This window comes from Elephas maximus, chromosome 4 (genome assembly GCF_024166365.1).
Source record: "Elephas maximus indicus isolate mEleMax1 chromosome 4, mEleMax1 primary haplotype, whole genome shotgun sequence".
In the NCBI taxonomy this organism is placed as follows: domain Eukaryota; kingdom Metazoa; phylum Chordata; class Mammalia; order Proboscidea; family Elephantidae; genus Elephas; species Elephas maximus.
In genome coordinates, this window is record NC_064822.1 from 166,241,325 (window position 1) to 166,254,477 (window position 13,153).

The 13,153-nt window shown below is 36.5% G+C and overlaps 1 protein-coding gene across 1 annotated transcript in view; it reads right to left on the reverse strand.

Annotated features, from left to right (window-relative positions):
* The window catches only part of BLTP3B (bridge-like lipid transfer protein family member 3B), a 113,369-nt gene that overhangs the window by 73,186 nt on the left and 27,030 nt on the right, over window positions 1-13,153 (reverse strand). Inside the window, exons 2-4 of the mRNA XM_049884140.1 lie at window positions 7,167-7,329; window positions 5,377-5,415; window positions 3,256-3,347 (exon numbers count right to left, since the gene is read on the reverse strand). Coding sequence (XP_049740097.1) covers window positions 3,256-3,347; window positions 5,377-5,415; window positions 7,167-7,329 — 294 coding nt within the window. The remainder of the gene's footprint in view (window positions 1-3,255; window positions 3,348-5,376; window positions 5,416-7,166; window positions 7,330-13,153) is intronic.

Below are 13,153 nucleotides of genomic sequence, written 5' to 3' on the forward strand. Positions count from 1 at the left end.
TGGCATGGGTTTGGTTTTTGTTTTGGTTTTTTTAGACCATTAATCTGTGAAAGCACTGTTAGCCCACATGATCTGCCTAAATAGCCAGTCTGTTAATTTCTCTCTATTTTTATCTTTTAGTTAGAAAATACTTCAAATAGATGAGTGTTTCCCTAAATTGTGTGACTATAAAGAATCACCTGGAACATTTACTTAAAATATTTATTCTTGATCCCCATTCCAGACGTACTGAATCACAATTTTAAGAGAAGCCTAAAAGAATCTGTAGATTTAATAAGTACCCTAAGTGACTGTCAACAATCAAGCAAGCTTAGAAAACACTGAAATAGATAAACCATACTGCCATTTCAAAATACAAAGATTATCATCATATGACTACAAAGCCAAAGTTATAAAACCTATTGCCACTATGAAAACATGAAGTAGGATGAACATTACCAACTATACTTTGTCCACATTGATAAAATGGTTTATTTCTGCCATACTTATAAAAATACCTTTCCTTAACTTCAATTTCCCTGGTTGTCTTTTCCTCTTTCAACAATCATAAAAACATCTGTACTTTCTCTACAATTCTTTCTGATTCTACTGCTGTTAGGTGCCATAGAGTCGGTTCTGGCTCGCAGCAACCCTATGTACAACAAAATGAAACACTGCCCAGTCCTCTGCCATCCTCATAAATTATTGTTATGCTTGAGCCCATTGTTGCAGCCACTGTGTCAATGCATCTCATTGAGGGTCTTCCTCTTTTTCACTGACCCTCTACTTTACCAAGCATGGTGTCCTTCTCCAGGGACTGACCCCTCCCGATAACATGTCCAAAGTACATGAGATGAAGTCTTCCTATCCTTGCTTCCGAGGAGCATTCTGGCTGTACTCCTTCCAAGACAGATTTATGCATTCTTCTGAGAGTCCATGGTATACTCGATATTCTTCACCAACACCATAATTCAAAGGCGTCAATTCTAGTCAATCTAAAGACCAAATGCTCCAATCCATATTATCAAACCTGGAATCATAATCTAAACTTTTTAAAAATCTCAAGTTGCTGGATGATGAATTAACTGCAAAGGAGTTCATCTGAAAGCTCTTTTTCCAGTCACTGTTACCTGTAGTCCAAATATAAATTGTACATCTGATAAACCTGGCATTCTGTAAATTTTTAGCAATGGAAAGGATCACCATTACAGTCCCATGTGGAAAGCCATCGATTAGGCTGTAGGCATTCTCATAAAATGCACTAATACAACGATGGTTCAATCTCTGTGAGCAAGAAGAAGGGTGTGTGTGTATCCACCCTCAAGAAGAGTTTTATTGTTTTACGCAACACCTAGAACACATTAAATATCCCAGTCTGCTATGTTACGCAACTTGAGGAGGCACCAATCACATTAAAACTACATGAATATTCTACCATGAATAGTTTGCACAATCCAAAAAAAATGCAAAAATCTTGCTTTAAGGAAAGGATTCATTGAATGCAAAAATAAACAGCCAATTTTTTATAGAAGGCTATTTTTAAAGGACTAATTGAACTTTTCAAGAGGACTTTATGAAATAGTCCCCATGCTTCTACTTATTAGCATGTGATTTTTTTATCTATCCTAATACAATCTGTGTATATCTACTGTATAAAGTGAGAACATTTTATATGTAGCGAATTTTAGAGCAGTCCAAAAGCTCTGTAATTTATTAAGACATCAACTTAGCTCTTAGAAGTCATAAAAGTTCCACTAATGCACAGAAAGTGATAATAGAGAAAAACTACTCAGAGGCTGATTTAAGGAACGCCTATGTTCTTCTGCTTCCATCTGCTGCTGCTGCACTGCCTCTGGCTAATCAATACTATTTAAGAGCATGAAAAGCAAGATAAGTAGAGAAGCTAACAATCAAATCTTCTATTTTTGCAACCTGAAGTCATCTTTAAACAACAATTTAGTTGAGTAAACAACATCTATCTTGAGCATCGCACCCTACTGAAGAACTACCTATACGAGACTGAAATTACAACAGTAACTCTAAAGCACAGATGTGAACTTTAAGGGGCAGAGAGTGTAAGTTAACGGTGTTGAAACAATATGGGCAGAGACAGTGAGAACGGTGACACAATGTGAAGAATGTAACCACTGCCAATGAGCTGTACATGTAAAAATTGTTAAATGGTTGTATGTTTTATTGTGTATATTTTCACCAAATTTCTTTTTTAAAAAATGGAACAGAGGTCAGCAAACTACAGCCCACGGACCAAATCTACCCACCACCGGTTTTTACAAATAAAAATTTTATTGGAAGAGAGTCATGTTCATTTGTTTACTCATAATCTATCCTGTTTTCACACTTTAAGAGCAGAGTTGAGTAACTTTTACAGAGACCCCATGACTTGCAAAGCCTAAAATGTTTACTATCTGGGCCTTTACAGAAAAAGTTTGTTGGCCCTGACAGAGAGACACAAGAAGGGACAGTGTATCTAGGGAACAGGAAGTACTTTGTGATACACTGTTTATGTGGGAGAGGGCAATAAATTAAGACAATTGACAGGAGCCAGATATGAAAGGCCTCATAGGCCAGGCAAAAAGGGTTTATGTACAGGAGTGTATGTTAGGCACTCAGATGCACTGCAAAGAAAGATCAGAGAGGAGAGACTGGTAGCTGGAAGGACACCATGTTTCTCAGCCTTTCTCGCAGTTAGGTATGTTGGATTGATGTGCTCACTCCCAGGCGTGAATCATAAAAACTCCTACAGGTCATCCTCTCTTTTCTCATTTGCTAGCTGGGATCAAAATGTAGGGCCACCTTGGAAGCCATGACCATCTGGACAGAGGTTTAACACCTTAGCCCCCATTCTCAGCTACAGATTGACTTTATGTGAGAAACAGGCTTCTGTTTTCTTATCAAAAAAAAAACTCTGTTATCTGCAGTAATAGGATGTAAAGAAAATAAAATCCCCTAATCTCTGAAGTTCTCTTTTTTCAGTCACTTCTCTCATCAAATAAAATAAAATAAAAATTTTTTTCTCATCAAATAAAAAAAAAAATTTTTTTTTTTCTCATCAAATAAAAAAAAAAAATTTTTTTTCTCATCAAATAAAAAAAAAATTTTTTTTTTTTTTTTTATTTGATGAGAGAAGTGACTGAAAAAAGAGAACTTCAGAGATTAGGGGATTTTATTTTCTTTACATCCTATTACTGCAGATAACAGAGGAGACTATAAAAGAATTTCCATTGTCAGTCCTACAGATCAATGGAAATAGCTTACCTTTGTCCTGAAGCAGTTGCAATCGGTGATGGGCCATTAGGGGCTCGTGGTTCTTCACATGTACTCATTTCCATTATTACTTTATCCAGGGACTAATGAAAATACATTTAAAATATAAACAATCAGATATCTTTATGTATGTTATGAAAATATTACTTATAATTATTTTCTGTTTCATTTCTTTAGAAGCAAAGTAAACAATAAGTGAACAGAGTCATTTTAAGCATCTCTCTAAAGGTCTAAAAAACGAATGCCAAAAAAGAAAAGAAAGAGTTCTGTCCTTTTTCAAGGCACTTATTAACTGGTGGAAAAGCTGCGTACAACACAGGAGTATGAAAGAAAAAAAAACTATAAGAAATTGCCATGTAATGTTTGGGAATCATCAGATTCACTTTAAATTCCAGAACTTATCACATTATTAACTGATAAATAAGATTATATATTAATAGATAAGAATGAACAGTCCCCAAAAAGCTGAGATGAGACATCACTATGAAAAATATTAAATAAGCATAAAATATGACAAAATACTCACACAGTCAAAAAAGCTTCCTCAGGAGAACACTTTTTTCTTGAAGATCTAAAGTTCTTAGAAGCTGTTATAGATTGAACTACGGCCCCCAAAATATGTGTCGGAATCCTAACACCTATACCTATGGATGTAATTCTGTTTGTAAATAGGGTTTTGTTGTGTCAATTACATCTACCTGAGTAGGGTGGGTGGGTTCTAAACCTAATCACTTCTGAGTTGTAAACAGGACAAATTACACCTACTCGTCACTTACTATTTTGTTATCCAATATTTCACATTTATGACAACAGCAAAAAAAATCTAAAAAGTCATAATAAAAAATCTATTAGACTATTTTGCATATTAATGACATACACCGCCAGTAATGAACACCAAGGTGTAAGGTGAGAGTAACGCTGGCCATGATGGTTAAGATATTTATGTGTCCAGTTGGCTGGGCCATGATTCTCAGTGGTTTGTCAGTTACGCAATGATGTAATCTAGTAGTTATGTAATGATGTAGTCACCCTCCATTTTGTGATCTGATATGTTATCCTCCATTTTCACATAATGCTGATTTTTGCACAATGACCTGGTCTTTGCAACCTAACCATGTCAGTAAGTGAGGGGTGGGTATAGACACAAAGACACAGACACACAGGTAGGGGAGGGGGATGCTATGTAAAGATTGCCAAGGAACACCTGGGGCTACTGACAAGGGAGAAATCAACACAGCTGAGACCCTGATTTGCACTTTTAGCCTCCAGAACTATGAGAAAATAAATTTTGTTCTTTAAAGCCATTCACTTGTGGTATTTGTGTTAAGGTAGCACTAGGTAACTAAGATAGCAGCCATTACCAACACAACTCCAGTCATTCTCATTCCTGACTTTATTTATAGCATTTATTATTGTCTGTAACTATTTTGTTTTATTTGTTTACTTGTTCACTGTCAGTCTCCTCAGTTAAAACATAAAAATACAATTTCCCTCAGGACAGAGATCAGGTGCTCAATAAATTTTTGTGGGAAGAACAAAGAAATGAACAAGTGATCTATTTTCTTCAATTTTTCTTAAAAAGCAAAGTATATTAGAAAACATGTTACATAATATACTAAATCAGTAAAGCAGAAAAGTCTGAATCTAATGTTATTAAAAGAAAAAAATCCCATGGTAAAGTTAAATGATGTGATAAAATATAACCAATTTAGAACTTAAAACTTTAAAGACTCTCCCATTTTAAAGCTCAAACTTCTCACCTAAAAACTGAGAAATCTAAGTCCCATCAAAATAAAATGAAAAATAAGTAGCGGAAATGCCCAAATAGAGTAGACAGATATTAAAACCCATTGCCATTGAGTCGATTCTAACTCACAGCAACCCTATAAAACAAAAAAACCAAACCCAGTGCCATCGAGTCAATTCCAACTCATAGCAACTCCATAGGACAGAGTAAAACTGCCCCATAGAGTTTCCAAGGAGCACCTGGCAGATTCGAACTGCCAACCCTTTGGTTAGGAGCTGTAGCACTTAACCACTACGCCACCACAGTTTCCAGTTAGATATTACTTGTATGTAAGAGTTTATTACTTGAACAATTTCAAAACTCACCAAGGAGATGGGATGTGTTTTCAGTTTAGTCCATGGGATCTAGAAAAAAGAAAATTCTTTAAACTGAAATCATAAAAAAGGAAAACCATAATCAACACTGATGCCCTCTTTACATAGCGATGACGCTGTTGGTGTTAGTTGCTGCTGAGTCAATTCCAATTCGTGGCAACCACATACGTGCAGATGAGAACTGTTCCACAGGGTTTTTAAGGCGTTATCTTAAAGCAGATCACCAAGCAGATCACCAAGCTTGTCTTCTGAGGCGTGTCTAGGTGGGTTCATACCAACCTTTCGGCTAGTAATCCAGAGCTTAACTATCTGTGCCACCTAGAACTGTCCCATATAGTTTTCTAGGCTATAATCTTCCAGGGAACAGACTGCCAAGTCTTTTCTCCTGCGGAGCCACTGGTGGAATTGAACCACCAACAGCAGATGAGTTCTTAAACACCGTGCCACCAGGGCTCCTTTATATCAGATGACTGTTTTTCTTAAATTGCAAAATAATAAACTGAGCAATTCATTCACACTTTGGCCTCAAGTGCACCTGTTTTATAAGAAAATATTACCAGTTATTCTTTCTTAGTCATCTTTTCAAATAGGAACTACAGATTTCTTTAAATATCTTTGTCCCCCAATCTTCAAATCATCTTAAATCCACAATTTAAATTAAGACTTCCCAGAAAAGCACATCAGTGTTCTATTGACTTAAAAATTTGTTTAATCCTAGAATTCTGATCAATCTTATTGCATAGATTAAAGACAAATACAAAAGTGAGGCCATTAGTGTAAAATGTAGACAATATCAAATATAGTCAAACATACCCAGCACTAAAAATGTCGTATGTCTTTGTAGGTATGTGGGTTTATGGAGGACAGGGCAAGAACTAAAAGTGACCTTCCCCCAAGGCAATCTACTTATCTTGCCATCAAAGGTATAGGTATCTTTACACATTCTTTCCTTTGGAGCCCAAATTTTACTTTAATGAAACAAATTAGCATGCAGTATTTCTAGTGAGCATACTCTCAAACTAAGCCTGGTTTATTAGGGCAGAAAGTCATACAAATCAACAGATTATTACAGACAAAAATAAACACGAATAATAAGTTATAATAACTAGGGATAATGATGATGAGGAGGAGAAGTAATACGAAGAATCCAAGAATTCTTCCTTTTACGTGAATCTAACAAGACTCCTAAATAAGGCTTTGAGAGAAGTTCAAAAATGATCAAACAGTTGTGGGTAGAACAGATTCATACCCTCAAATGAAATAAAAGTTATTAGAGTAAATGAAAAATAAGAAATTTAAAAAATCCTCAAAATAAAGAAGAAAACAAATAAAGCGATAAAATTCCACATAGAAGTATAATGTGCAAAGCAAGAAATAACCTATCAGTTCACACGTCTTCATTTGAAATAGTGTTTACTTACAACAAAATTTAAAATGTCCCATTTGACAATAAATCTGATGAAAAACACTATCTGTGATAATACGCCAAACTGACCAATGGCATTATTATTAGTAAGTTAATTAGTAAATAATAATTTTATTTAAATTTTAATGAAATGAAATTTACAATTAACAAATTAATAACAAATATCTGACTTAACAATTAAGATCTAAGGCACACATTCACGCAACCACTTACACAAAGGTATTTTTTCTGAATTATATTAATATAAGTGCTTCTTTATAAAATTATCTAAAACAAAATATTTATTTTGAAAAACAGGGATGAAATAAAAAATGAAAACAGAAAAGGCCTTCTTCCATAGATATCGAAGCCTTACCCTGATGGATGCTTTGTTACAGAAAACTTTGTTGATAGCAAGCCATGTTGGCAAATCCAGCATATTCTGGAGCACTTCTTCATCCAACTCCAAATTCTTCAGTTCACCTTCTCCTTTTAGGGTACTCAGATTTATCTTGTCAGGAGATAAATTTTTGGTAAATCTGAAAGAGAATATATGTTGACATTAGTTTTAGTGCCAATTATTGTGCCCCGGATTCATTCTTGCAATAAAAACCCACTGCTGTCAAGCCAATTCTGACTCAGAGACCCTACAGAACAGAGAAGTATCCCATAGAGTTTTCAAGGCTGTAGTTCTTTACAGAAGCAGACTGTCACATCTTTCTCCTCTGGAGAGACTGGTGGGTTCAAACTGCTGACCTTTTGGTTAGCAGCTGAGCACTTTATCCACTGCGCCTGCAGGGCTCCTTCGTTCTTGCAACACAGAGTATTAAAAATGTGATAGGCTCTGTTTTAATCCATGTTTTTCAATGTGTTCTGTTATTTTTTTTGTTTTTGTTTTTGATCTCTTTTGTTCATTGTTCTTTTACACACAGCCTACAATTTTTTGGCAACATTTGAATATTCCCATATACAATCAAGCTCTGGTTCTTACTGCCTTTTAAACTTGAACATTTAGTGGGCATCCACTATTTTCCAGGCACTGAGGGCAGCTGAAAGCCATCGTGTTTTCTTCACTTCACTAGACACAACATCACACGAATAGATACGTCCTGTTCTACTACTCAAACTGCAAAGAAGGTAAGAAATCAGGTGACCCTTTAGCAGCAGCAGTAGCCATTCATTAGCCAGAATGACTATCAAAGCACATCTGTACTTCTTAAGAATCATCCAGTGACTCTCTCCTTTAGAAACTGATCCAAATCATTCCAAGAATAAGTTATGGTACATATATCTTGTTCTAAAAGGTATATGAGGAAGAGGATTACACCAACTGTTTAGGAGTGATTCTGGTGATTTCTATGTGAGACTCTTTAAAAACACCAACTATTCAAAACCTTGAACTAGATGTATAAACGCTATTTATCATTCCTAAAGGAGTTAAGTGAAGTATAAATTGCTTAATGAAAATGCCAAAAATCACAAACAAGACTTAAGCCTGATTTTGTTAAAGAACTCAGATTCTCTATAATGACTTAAAAACTGTTAAACTTAAGATCGAAAAAATTTAACAATAGTTAACACACACACATATATATAAATACACATTTTTTAAGGGTTTACTATATACCAGGCTTTTCATATGCATGAATTACTACTTCATCTAATTGTCATGATAACCCGTTGAGGGTAAATACTATTTTTAAACTCACTTATCAGATGAACAAACGTAAGGAGAAACTTATTTGCCAAATACCACAACTAATAATAATATTATTTAGGACCCCTGGTAGTGCAGAGGTTAAGCACTTGGCCACTAACCAAAAGGCTGGCGGTTTGAACCCACCAGATGCTCCAAGACAGAAAGATGTAGAAATCTGCTTCCATAAAGATTACGGCCTTGACAGTTCTATTCTGTCCTATAGGGTCGCTATGAGTCGGAATCGACTCAATGGCACTGGGTTTTTGGGTAATTGCTATCCAAGCACCAAGGTCCCACCATGATAGAAAAGCGAAGCCTGTTCTTTCTCAGAGCTTTTATATATTGATAATCATTATAGTTATCATACAATTTTTTAAAAAACATTTTGTTGTGCTTGAAGTGAAAGTTTACATAGCAAATTAGTCTTCCAACCAATGCTCCGTGACATTGGTTGCAAACCCCGCAATGTGTCAGCACTCTCCCGGTTTCCTCCCTGGGTTCCCCGTTTCCATTAGTCCAGTTACCCTGTCCCTCCTTGCCTTCTTATCTTTGGTTTTGGGCAAATGTTGCCCTTTTGGTCTCGTATACTTGATTGTTTTCAGAGGCACTTTCTTATACTTGATCGTTCTCAGAAGCACATTCTTCACAGGTGTTATTGTTTATTTTATATCCCTGTCCATTGTTTGGCTGAAAGGTGGCCTCCCTGAGTGTCTTCAGTTTCAAGTCAGAAGGTTGTCTTAGGGCATGTGATAAGTTTTAAATGTGTTAAAATGGTTGTAGTGAGGACTGGAGTAAATATTGTTGCTATGGTTTTTAAATATAAATAAATAAGATCACTTGTATAAAAAAAAAAAGCTTACAGCCTTGGAAACCTTATGGGGCATTTCTACTCTGTCCTACAAGGCCACTATGAGTCACAATCGACTGACAGCAGTGGGTTTGGTTTTTTTGGTTTTTATCATTATTACACATGTGCTTTAAAGTAAAGGACCCGTGGTGGCACAGTGGTTAAGCACGCAGCTGTCAACCGAAAAATCAGCAATTCGAACCCACTAGCTACTCCAAGGAAGAAAGATGTGGCAGTCTGCTTCCTTAAAGATTACAGCCTTAGAAACCCTATGGGGCAGTTCTACTCTGTCCTACAGGATAGCTATGAGCCAGAATCGACTAAACAGCAATGGGTTTCACTTTAAAGTAACTTCATATACCCAGTAAACCCACATTACTTTAATTCTCAAAGCAACTCTAAAAATTGAAAAATTGCTAACTTTACCCAGGAAGTACTTTTTCAGAAATGTAACTAGTGACAAAATTAACTGTTGACTAACAAAACAAGCATTAACCAGTCTTCTATGTTTCTTTAAAGTTAAAGATAACCAGTTGCCGTCAAGTCAGTTCTGACACATGGCGATCCCATGTGTGTCAGGGCAGAACTTTGCTCCACAGCATTTTCAATGGATGAGCTTTTGGGAAGTAGATCACCAGGCCTTTCTTCTGAGGCACCTCTGGGAGGACTCAAACCTCCAACCTTTTACTTAGCAGTCAAACATATTAACTATTTGAACCACCCATGAAATCCAGTTAAAGATTAAAGCAACTAAGTATATTGGATCAGCCAGGGTGACGTAAACAGTAAAGCACTTGAATAGTACCCAAAAAGTTGGTGGTTCAAACCCAGCCAGAGGTGCTTGGGAAGATAGGTCTGGCAATCTGCTTGTGAAAGGTCGCAGCCTTGACAACCCTATGGAATAGTTCTACTCTGCACACATGGAGTCACCATGAGTCAGAATCAACTCAACAGCAACCAACAACAACAACAACGTCAATAAGACTACCAATCGATACCTGCATGCTTCCCTATGAACTCCAAACTAGAATTTCTTGTACCAGATTTTATCTGCATTTGTATCTTCTCACAGAATATCAACTGAGAAATGCAAAACTAACATTTAATCTAAAGTATATCACCAATGATGCTACACTGCATTATACTCACCCTAATGTTTGGATACACTACCATTCCTAATCAAAGAGAAGCTAAAAACAACCCACCACTTCCTGAAGACACCATATTAGAGCTAGAAGAGAGCATTTAATAAGTATTTAAGGATTTACTTCCCAAACACATACTCTGGCAAGCAGAACACTGAACATCCCTGCCCTGTGGAGTTCAGTTACAATATATTAGTAGTAGCTACATACGTAACAAGTAATATATGTTACCAATCATATAAAGAAATGCTTACATATGACTTCAATTACATAGAAAATGCATCACAAAATCTCAAATATCAAGACTTACTACCTATGGTCGGTGGGATTTTAGATTAATTCCTTTGTCTTCATACTTTTCTGTATGTTTAAGTGACAAGGAGCATTTTGATAGAGAAAAGTCCAACAGAAACCCAAAAGACAAGCCTAGCAAGAATAAAAGTTAAAGTCCAAAAAGATTATTAAAATGTATGTCATTCACAAGAAAATTCTATTTTCAATTTAGCTCATACTGAAAGGACATTTGCAAAAGGCATGTTGTCTTAATCAACGCCCACAGAAGCAGCAGTCAAAAAAACAAATGATGTATTGTACTGGGCAAATCTGCTGCAAAGAACCTCTTTCAACTGTTCAAAAGCAAAGATGTCACTCTGAGGACTCAGGTGCACCTGACCCAAGCCATGATATTTTCAATTACTTCATTTGCATGCAAAAGCTGGACAGCGAATAAGGAAGACCAAAGAATTGACACCTTTGAATTGTGTTGTTAGCTAAGAATATGGATTGTACCACGGGCTGCCAAAAGAATGAACAAATACGTCTTGGAAGAAGTAAAACCAGAATGTTGCTTAGAAGCAAGGATGGCGAGACTTCGTCTCACATACTTTGGACATATATCAGGAGGGGTCAGTCCTTGGAGAAGGACATTATGCTTGGTAAAGTAGAGGGTCAGCAAAAAAGAAGACGACCCTCAGGGAGATGGGTTGACACAGTGCCCGCCAATAGGCTCAAACGTAACAATGACTGTGAGGATGATGCAGGACCGGGCAGCATTTCACTCTGTTGTATACATGGTCACTATGAGTTGGAACTGACTAGATGGCACTTAACAACAACACGGGTTTTAAAGTCAGGCTCAAACAGGTTGAAATTCTTGTTTAGCCACTCATTGTATTATCTCTTTGATCCTCAATTTACTTATCCATAAAATGGGGGAAATAGTACCAACCTCAAAAAACTACAGTGAGAACCAAAAACAGATAATATGTACAGCACCTGCTACAAAATAGGTACTGAGTTTCCTATTTCCTTTCTATTTAAGTTATGAATGCATTTATTACGGTTTTAACAGGAACAACATCAAAAGATCCTGGTTATCCATATAAGAATTTGTTGAGAACCCAGATGTAAATCCATCCACCTGTAATCACCTGATCTTCGACAAGGGCCCAAGGTCCAAAAAATGGGGAGAAGACAGTCTTTTTTAACAAATGGTGCTGGCAAAACTGGATGTCCATTTGCAAAAAAAAGAAATAGGACCCATACCTCACACCACACACAAAAACTAATTCAGAAAAAAAAATAGGATCAGTTCTAGAGGCCCTAACACATGGCATTAATAGGATACATACTGTAACTAACAACACACAAAGTCCAGAAGATAAGCTAGATAACTGGGATCTTTTAAAAATTAAACACGCTCATCAAAAGACTTCACCAAAAGAGTAAAAAGAGAACCTACAGACCGGGAAAAAAATTTTGTCTATTACAAATCCAACAAAGGTCTAATCTCTAAAATCTACAGGAAAATCCAACACCTCTACAACAAAAAGACAAACAATCCAGTTAAGAAATGGGCAAAGGTCATGGAACAAAACAAGACTAAAGGGGCACACCAGCCCTGGGGCAGGGACTTGAAGGCAGGAAGGAACAGGAAAGCTGGTAATAGGGAACCCAGGCTTGAGAAGGGAGAGTGTTGATATGTCCTGGGGTTGTTAATCAATGTCATAGAACAGTGTGTGTACTAACTGTTTGATGAGAAACCAGTTTGTTCTGTAAACCTTCATCTAAAGTACAGTAAAAAAGAAAAAAAAAAAAAAGGGCAAAAGAAATGAACAGACACTTCAACGAAGAAGACATTCAAGTGCCTGGCGGCTAACACACACATGAGGAAATGCTCCCAATCACTAACCATCAGAGAAACGCAAATCAAAACCACAATGAGATACCATCTCACCACAGCATTACTGGCACGAATCAAAAAAAGAGAAAATAAAAAACGTTGGAGAGGCTTCAGGGGAGACTAGAACTCTTATGCACTGCTGGTGGAAATGCAAAATGATACAACCATTTTGGAAAATGATATGGCACTTCCTTAGAAAGCTAAAAATTATGCTCCTTCCTCACAAACAAGAGAATGGTTCTTCAGCCACATCTGTCTCATATTGTTACAGGAGAAGTAGGCTTTCATTAAGTATTCACCAGGCACACAAAGGGAAGACTACTCACAGAATACCATAAGGCATCGAAGGACTGTGTGTCCACCTCTGGTTTTTTCAAGTATTGCTTCAAGATTTTTGGTCTAAATTTCCTACTGAAGTTCCCAGACAATGGTGCTACTTGACAAAATGTTGTCATTGTGAAGAGTTCTAATACTAGGCTTGGTCCTAATG